We start from the raw sequence: 8,122 nt of genomic DNA, 5'->3' as shown, positions 1-8,122 counted from the left end.
GGACGGGACGGGGACACCGCAGCTGCCGCCGCTTTGTGTCGCAGGGACGGGCCCGTGGCCGATTACCGGGACTGCGCGCCGGGGGACACCGGGAACCGCAGGGTGAGCGCGGCCCGCACCGCTCCGTGCCCGGGGGAACCGGGACACGGCCCCGTAACCGGGATTGTTCCCGTAGGGAGACGCCGCCGGTGACGGGAAGGGGAATCCCGGTGCTGCGAGGACAGGTTTGTGCGCTGGGATCAGAGATCCAGAAAGGCGGAATTCCCTGGCCCCTGCTGTGGGAATTCTGTTAGTGAACAAGGAGAAGGAAAACTATGAGATAAGACTGGCTTATAGAGCTGGGTCAGAGCAGCAAATGGGCTAAAAATCGTGGAGAAGTTTCAGAAGTGATTTCTGCACTCCCAGGGATGCTCAGAGCTGGAAGGACCTTTGCTCTCCCCTCTGCAGGTGCAGCTCCTGTGGGCTCCCAGGACGCTCCCTCCGTGCGGCTCTGGTCCGATTACCTCAACGTGCAGCTGCACCCCAAAAGTGTCTACGTGATCCGGCAGTACCTGCACGATGGGTACGGCCAGAACCCAGAACAGCAGCTGAGTTTTGACTTCAAGGATGAATAAAAGGGGTAAAATAACCCCTCTTCTTAACCCCCTTTTCCTTAGGGATTGTGACTGTCTCGAAGCCTTTGGGCAAGGTGAGAGTCTCCTGCAGGACCCTGCCTGTGTTGAGGAGCTGGAAGATCGGCTGCACTTCTATGTTGAGGAGTGTGATTACCTCCAGGTTCACACCTTACCCAACTCCCTTTGCTTTCAAGAACCTTTCTGCTGGAGATGAAGCAGAATCTGAGCCGTTTCCTGCTTTGTTCCCATTGTTTCCCACAGGGGTTTCAGGTCCTGTGTGACCTTCACAATGGATTCTCTGGAGTTGGTGCCAAGGTGACAGAGCTGCTCCACGATGAGTATTCACGGAAAGGGATCCTGACCTGGGGCCTCACTCCAGTCCTGAGTGCTGTGGCTGTGAGTAAACAATGGGCAGAACCACAACAGGTGTCCAGCCTGGCTTTGAAAGGTTCCTGTCCTCTCCTTAATATTCCAATGGTTTTATTTCCCCACAGGACCCTCAGAACAGTTTTTACAGACTGATGAACACAGCCCTGGGCATTGCCCACCTCTCTCGTCACAGCTCTCTCTTCTGCCCGCTGTCACTCAGTGGGAGTTTGGGAATCAAGCCAGAAGCTCCTGTGACGTTTCCATACATAAAATACGAGGCAAGTCCTGGATTGGGATCTCCCCCTGTGGCTGTGAGCTTGTGCAGCTTTGCCCTCTCAGTGTTTTCTGCAGCTCTGTGGTTTGCTGGTTTTCCACGGTCCTGTTCTGCTCAGCAGAGACCTTTTCCTGCTTTTTCACTGGGATTTAGCTGCCAGCTCCTAATTTCTGTAGTTTTCTTCCTACTTTTGAAAATATTAACACATTTCCTTGGGTGCTGTGCTTGCTGCTGGGGTGCTGCCTGCAGTGTTGGCACTGAAGAAAAGGCTTCACTACATTATTCTCCATGCTTGGAGTAATTCCAGCCTCACTGGAGCCCCAAGGAGCCAAGGAAAGATAAGGAAACTGGCACCAAAGCATTTGTTAGCAAACTACAGTTAGACACTGGCTGCTGATCCCAGCCCTGACATAACTCTTAAACACCTCTTTTAAAGACACAATTTACAAAACTGGGTTAAGGAAGGGGTGACTGAGAGCTGTCCTGTAATTCCTGCATTTGTCTCCTCCCCAGGCATCCCTGAACTACCACAGCAGCGCGATTTTGGCAGCGGCACTCGACACCCTCACGGCTCCCTACCGCCTCTGGTCCTCCCAGGGCTCCATGATGCACTTTGCTGACTCCCTCACCTTCTCTGGGAGGAAGGTGAGGACAAATTCCAGCTGTGCTGCAGCTGTTCTGCACAGCCCCAGTGCCAGGAGCGTGTTCCAGCCCCTGCTCTGTCACCCAACTCCAGGTTGTGGCTGCGTGGGCAGCTCTTCCCTTCCCCGCCTTACCTGGCTCCTCGCTCCCCGAAATTTTAAGTGCCCACCAGCAGGATTTGCCCTGGAAGCTTCTGTCCTCGTGGAGGGAGCAAAAGGTCAGCTGCTGTTTTGCTCAGTCTGTTGTGCTACGAGGAATTTGCCAAGAGAAACCCACCAGGTAAATCAGCATTTGAACTGCACTTCCTGCAGGGATTCCTCACTGGAGCCATCCACGCTCCATTCCGAGACACAGCTGAAGGGAGGAGCAGTCTAGTGACTGAGTGCTGCTAATTTTAGAGCAAAAAAGCTAAAAAGCAGCTGAGGCAGTGACGGTTTCAGGCTGGAAAAGGCTGAATTTCCTTTGCAGCAGCTGCCCAGGCCAGCCCCGGTCCCCCCTGCACCGCTGTGAGAGCCCCGAGGAGGTGCTGCAGCAGTTCCTCCACACCCAGTTCCCTGGAGCCTTCAGGTGGGTACAGGCTGGGGGTGCTGGTTTGGAACTGGGAAGAGCTGAGGGAGCTCTGGTAACTTCATTCATCTCCTCACAGCACAGCCCACGTGCTCCAGCAGCCCTGTGACACCCGGCCTCCCTTCCCCCAGTTCTTCTCTCCTCTCCTGACCAGACGAGGTTTCCTCCTGGACAAAGCTCAGGGCTATTCCTCAGCAGGTAACAAACACCCCTTAAACTGCAACAGAGAAATCAGGGCCTAACAATGACAAAATGATTTATAAAAACTACTACATAAATAACAAACCAACCCAGTGTGGAGTGTTTGAGGGCACGAGGTGTGAGCGTGGAGCGGCGAGTTGAAGGCAGCTGCTCGTGGAGCAGCACAGGGCAGGAGATGAGATGTTGGTGAGTATTTTGAAGCCCTGCTGTGTCTCACCCTGCAGGTGTGGAGAGCATTCCTGTGCTGGCAGCCCTGCAGAGCTGCCCTGGCCTGCACTCGCTGCTCTGGGGGCTGTGCCGGGAGCTGCGGGCGCCGAGCGCGCGGCGCTGGGGCAGCTCCGGCACGGCTGGGCTGGAACACGACGACTTCCAGGAGGCCCTGGAGGAGCTAAAAACCCTGGCCCAGTGCTATGAGATGGGCTTTGGAGCAGATGGATCTGAGGATGAAGCTGACTCAGACTAACCCAGCGTTAAGATCACTCCCAAAATAAAGGGAATGGTTTTGGAGACGGCCCAGCTGCTTCTCATTTCACCAAAAATCTTCTTACTTCTGGCTTGAGTTCTCCAGGTTCTCACAGCTGTGTTGCCAAGGAGGAAAGCTGCTTTTTTGGGGCTGATTTTATATATTCTGGTTGGGTTTTTTCAGCTGTGCAAAGTGGATTTGCTCTGCCCACTGAAATAAGCTCACACTATAAATAAAGAATTCAGATTGTAACTATCTCACATAGAAACTCCAGAGAAGGGGCTTGACCTGGGGAGGAATTACATCACCATTTGTCCTCCTAATTGGTGCTTTTTATCAACTGTGCTAATTTCCAAAACCTATAAAATGTACTCACCCTTGGTGGGGTGGGCTTTTGTGGACATCTTTCCATAACTGCTCCTGAAAACCTTCAAATAAAGATCCCCTTTTATATTACCTTCTTACTAAAATTACCTTGAGTTTCATTTCCAGGTCAGGAAAAAGGCAACAGATTGTTCCACACAAAAACTGACATTTTTAGGGTACAATATTTACAGGTTCTGGTCAGAGGCTGCTGGGCCCAACCTTCACCCCAAACCCAGATCAGTGCCCACAAGTTCTGTTATTTCACTGTTGAAGCTCCCCAGGGAGGTTCTTGAGAATATTCTCATCTTACTTCCTGCCTTTGCTTTGGTTCAGGCTGGAAGTGCAGCAGGAAACTGAACAAAAAACCAAAAATAAACAACAAAAAGAAGGTGCTGTCTCAAGTACCTGTGCAAACATTTTTCCACAGCACCTGTCTAGCAGCAAACTGGCAAAAAAAAAAAAACCCTCTTCTGGTGCAGTCAGTAGTTTATCACCTCAGTCATCAGGTTCTTCCTCAGAAAGCAGAAGATCTTTATCTGACAGCTGGTCTGTGTTGCTGGTGCTGGTGGCATCCTCCTCATCTTCAGAGCTGCCATCACAGGAGGTGTGGAACAGCCTCATCAGCTCCCTGAACCTGTGGGACACCTGCAGAACGAGGGAAATCCAGGGTGAAAAGTGACCTGAAAATCAGGCTGAAATCAGGGTGAAAAGTGACCTGAAAGTGTCATGGAACTGGAATTTCATATTACAAACTTCAGGTGTTTTGTAACAAAAATCAGCACCACAGTGGTGTTTCACACAAGGTTCAGTTATAGAGGAGGAGAAATGGAAGAGCACTGGGTTGTTGTTGTTTTCTGGAAGAACAGTTATGTTCTCCAGGTAAAACCTGGCAGTTTGGGGAAGGACAAAAGCAGATCCTTTGTACAGAAGTAAGAGGCTGAAGACCTGAGCAGCAGCCACTGAAACAACTCCAGAACCAAACGTGCAGCTCAAGCATCAATGGTCAGAAGGACCAGGGCACATGGGATTGTTAGCACCACTAAAACAGAGCAGAGTTTGATTTTTTTATTTACAACTCAGATGATTTTTCATCAAACTGAAGTTTGGGAGACTGATATGACATCTCCCCTTCCTTCCCAGCCCCTCTCCCACACCGCCCCTCACCTCACTCGCTGTCTTGTTGCCCAGTTTTTGGGAGATGGCGTGGAAGGTGTCCAGGTGAGCTCCCTTCTCCTGGCAGGTGGTGAGGATGACTCTGTCAGCCTCCCTGCAAAACAAACCCCTGTGAAAGCAGCCTGAAAACAGTGACAGACTCGAGCACCCCAACCCTGTTCCCAGTTCAGCAATCCCTGAGCAAGGCTCCTTCCTTTACCCCTCCTGCCACCCCCAATCCCAGGACCCACCTCTAAGCAGAGCTCCTTTAGCCTAATTTTAAGTTCTTTAAAGGAAAGAAAAGATTATTTCCCAGTCTGAAATGCTGCAGTAACAGCCCTGCCAGGAGCAGCCAGCGCTGCTCAGGGGGCCAAACTGATGGAAAGAGGAATCCTCAAAGGGAGGGGGCAGAAAATGGGAATAGAAAATGAAAAGAAAGGGCCCAGTAAGAGCTGAGACCAAACAGTGAACACACAAAGATGAGAGGTCAGGCAGAAGTACCTGGTCCAGAGCACAACCTTCTCCCCAGTGGAGCTGACTTTGCTGTTCTTGGCACACACGGTGGCCTCTGTCACTCGCTGCTGCTGCTGCTCCTCCTCCCTCTGCCCCGGGGAGGCTGTGCCTGCTCTGGGCTCCAGCTGCTCAGGATGCTGATGCACCTGGAAGCAGCTGCTTGCATTTGACCTTGGCCTGCCCTCGGGAGCATCTCCAGTGCAGCCTCTGTCCTCTGGCTCCAAACCGCAGCCACTGGGGGAGGACCCTGAGCCGCAGCTCTCGCTCGCTGCTGCTTTGCTGCTCGTTGTGATCCAGCCCTGCTTTGCTTCAGCTCTTCCTTCCAGGGGCAAAGGTGGGCCCTCGAGGTCTTTGCCACCTGCTGAGGTGAGAGCAGAGCCCCTGGGCTGCTGTGCTGCAGCAGGATGAAGCCCCTCAGTCTGACACGGGCTCCGTGCGCAGGAGGCTCGAGGTGCCGGTGACGCTTTTGCTGCAGCAGAGAGCAGCAGGTCCCTGCTCAGCCCCAGGGAAGCCTCTGCATCCCCTCCAGGCTGCTTCAGTCCCTCAGTGCAAGGGCAGTCTTTGGTTTCTTGAGGTAGTTTTAGAGCAGCTTTTTGTAGCTGTGCCCACCTGGGGCCAGTGGCAGCAGAGTCCCCGTCCCTGGCAGCATCCACACCTGCACTGGCACCTTCTGGGGCAGGTTTTTCACAAGATTCAGCTCTGCTGGAGGCCACCCTTCCTTCCAGCTGAGATCCTGGGAAGAAACCTAAACAAGGTCAGAGAAGATGTAAGGAAAAACTTCTGGAGCCTTAATTCCCTGACTTTTAAAGAGATTTTTATTTACAGATTTACTAATGCTGCACGTGAGAACAGTTTGGGAGCAGCTTTGGGACTCCACCTAAACTTTTCCCACCTGTACTTCAAAGAAGACAATCTATAGGAAATTTTCTTCACCCCTGTGGGTTGCTACAACCAAGTCCTGTGTGAAATGATGACTTAAATCACTTGTGATTTTTGTGAAATGAAGATTTAAAAAGTTCATTGCCCAGAGCAAAACTCTCCAGTGAAAGAGCCACTGCTGCTCTTGGCACCCTGGTTACAAACCCAGACATGAGGCCACATTTAAACTCCTGTGTTTGACTGTGTGTTGTCCCCAACAGCAGCATGAGCTGAGCCCTGGCTCCAGGGAGGAGGAGGAGGAGGAGATCTCCCTTGGGCTGTTCATCCTGCCAAAATTGTGTTTCTCCTCGTCTGTACCAGACTGGAGGAAACAGAAGCACCAAAGAGATTGTTCCAAGGCAGATTAGAGAGATGATGGTTCTGAACTGCAGTGCTAAAATGGAAACTGGAAAAGAACCAGTTCCATGGACTGGGGGCTGGAGCAGTATCCTGCAAGAGAAGCTTAAATGGAGCAATCCTTGTGAAAAGAGAAGAATATTCTCTAGGCAGGAAAGGTTTTGTTGAAGGGAATGCTCGACAGGTTTGGAGCATCCAGAGTGGAGGAGCAAGAGGAAAAAAAGTGAAAAGATGACAATTAGAAATTCTCATTATACTCAATAAATGTGCATGAGAAATCCCTGAACCTCTGCTCATTTGTGTGGAGAGGATTCTACACCTGTCTGTAGAACACAAACGTTCACTCACCTGGAGCCAGAGAGTCCACTTTCCTAGAGACAGGTTTTGTTCTGCTCTGGACACCCTCTCCCTCGTCTCTGCTCTCCAGGCTTTCCTCTCCAGGCTCCTTTGACATTCCAGGATCCTTCCCTTCTGGCTGGGGACTTGGCTCTCGCTGAGCAAGGCTGGCAGGCAGCTCTTGAGAATCTTTGTTTTTATAAAATTTGTTTTCACAAACCTGCAAACCAAGCCACAGGCACCATCACACACAGGTGGTCTGTCCATGCCAGCCTCACCTCAGCCTTTGCTTCCCAGGTTTTCCTGGCCCTGCCAAAGGCTTCACTTGGCATTATGTTTGATTTAGAAAGATGATTATTATTATTATTATTATTATTATTATTATTATTATTATTATTAGGCATCATGACTATTTTCAAATAGTGGCCATGCCAGCATCTTCCACTCAAAAAACTTCTTCTTAACCCAAAAGAAGATCAAAAACTCCATCATTTAGCAGAGCAAGGAGGGGCAGCAGAAAGGAGGAGGAGAGAGATGGGAGAAGGCCGGGCAGGTGCAGTCAGAGCTCCAGACAGGGAGGCACCACTGGGCACCTCTGGATTGATTCCCCTCCTCACCCCATTTTTTGGGAGACACGAGGCCCCAGGGTCACCCCAGCAGGGAGACCTGGCAGGGCTCCTGTCCCCCCGAGCCTCCCCACTGACCTTGCTGCCACAATGGCTGCAGCTCCTCCTTTTGCTTTTCTTTAGCTTGAGATCGCTACTCCCTTCGTGGCAGGAACACGAACATTCCTTCATCCCATTGTCCACCCACTCGACCTCCTGGAAACAGACAGACAGACAGACAGACTGCAGCTGACAGACAGACTGCAGCTGACAGACAGACAGACTGCAGCTGACAGACAGACACTGTGCCAGCTGACAGACAGACAGACTGCAGCTGACAGACAGACAGACGGACACTGTGCCAGCTGACAGACGGACACTGTGCCAGCTGACAGACAGCCAGCCACTCCAGCTGACAGACAGACAGCCACCCCAGCCGACAGACAGACAGACAGCCCAGCTGACAGACAGACAGACAGCCCAGCTGACAGACAGACAGCCAGCCAGCCCAGCTGACAGACAGACAGACAGACAGCCCAGCTGACAGACAGACAGACAGCCACGCTCCCCAGCTGACAGACAGACACCCCCCCCAGCTGAGACAGACAGACAGCCACCCCAGCTGACAGACAGACAGACAGCCACCCCAGCTGACAGACAGCCAGCCACTCCAGCTGACAGACAGACAGACACTCCAGCTGACAGACAGACAGACAGCCACTCCAGCTGACAGACAGACAGACAC

The 8,122-nt window shown here is 52.0% G+C and overlaps 2 protein-coding genes across 4 annotated transcripts in view; one reads left to right on the top strand and one right to left on the bottom strand.

Annotated features, from left to right (window-relative positions):
- The window catches only part of MSTO1 (misato mitochondrial distribution and morphology regulator 1), a 4,330-nt gene extending 744 nt beyond the window's left edge, over positions 1 to 3,586 (top strand). Inside the window, exons 2-12 of the mRNA XM_015650006.1 lie at positions 1 to 102; positions 176 to 224; positions 448 to 562; positions 657 to 774; positions 876 to 1,010; positions 1,109 to 1,261; positions 1,771 to 1,902; positions 1,994 to 2,178; positions 2,368 to 2,466; positions 2,546 to 2,664; positions 2,892 to 3,586. Coding sequence (XP_015505492.1) covers positions 1 to 102; positions 176 to 224; positions 448 to 562; positions 657 to 774; positions 876 to 1,010; positions 1,109 to 1,261; positions 1,771 to 1,902; positions 1,994 to 2,178; positions 2,368 to 2,466; positions 2,546 to 2,664; positions 2,892 to 3,130 — 1,446 coding nt within the window. The 3' untranslated portion in view covers positions 3,131 to 3,586. The remainder of the gene's footprint in view (positions 103 to 175; positions 225 to 447; positions 563 to 656; positions 775 to 875; positions 1,011 to 1,108; positions 1,262 to 1,770; positions 1,903 to 1,993; positions 2,179 to 2,367; positions 2,467 to 2,545; positions 2,665 to 2,891) is intronic.
- Positions 3,587 to 3,642: 56 nt separating this feature from the next.
- The window catches only part of LOC107214567 (GON-4-like protein), a 28,545-nt gene continuing 24,065 nt past the window's right edge, over positions 3,643 to 8,122 (bottom strand). For 2 of the 3 annotated variants that reach the window (XM_015650094.3, XM_015650092.3), the window contains 5 exons: positions 7,477 to 7,593; positions 6,785 to 6,992; positions 5,150 to 5,906; positions 4,661 to 4,763; positions 3,643 to 4,141 (listed from right to left, as the gene is read on the bottom strand). In XM_015650094.3, the coding sequence (XP_015505580.1) occupies positions 3,992 to 4,141; positions 4,661 to 4,763; positions 5,150 to 5,906; positions 6,785 to 6,992; positions 7,477 to 7,593 (1,335 nt within the window). In that variant the 3' untranslated portion in view covers positions 3,643 to 3,991. The remainder of the gene's footprint in view (positions 4,142 to 4,660; positions 4,764 to 5,149; positions 5,907 to 6,784; positions 6,993 to 7,476; positions 7,594 to 8,122) is intronic. The other variant, XM_015650093.3, reaches the window with a different exon arrangement.

This window comes from Parus major, chromosome 25LG1, assembly GCF_001522545.3.
Source record: "Parus major isolate Abel chromosome 25LG1, Parus_major1.1, whole genome shotgun sequence".
Taxonomy (NCBI): Eukaryota; Metazoa; Chordata; class Aves; order Passeriformes; family Paridae; genus Parus; species Parus major.
The sequence above is the reverse complement of the archived record's forward strand: the minus strand, read 5'-3'. Positions and strand labels throughout refer to the sequence as shown.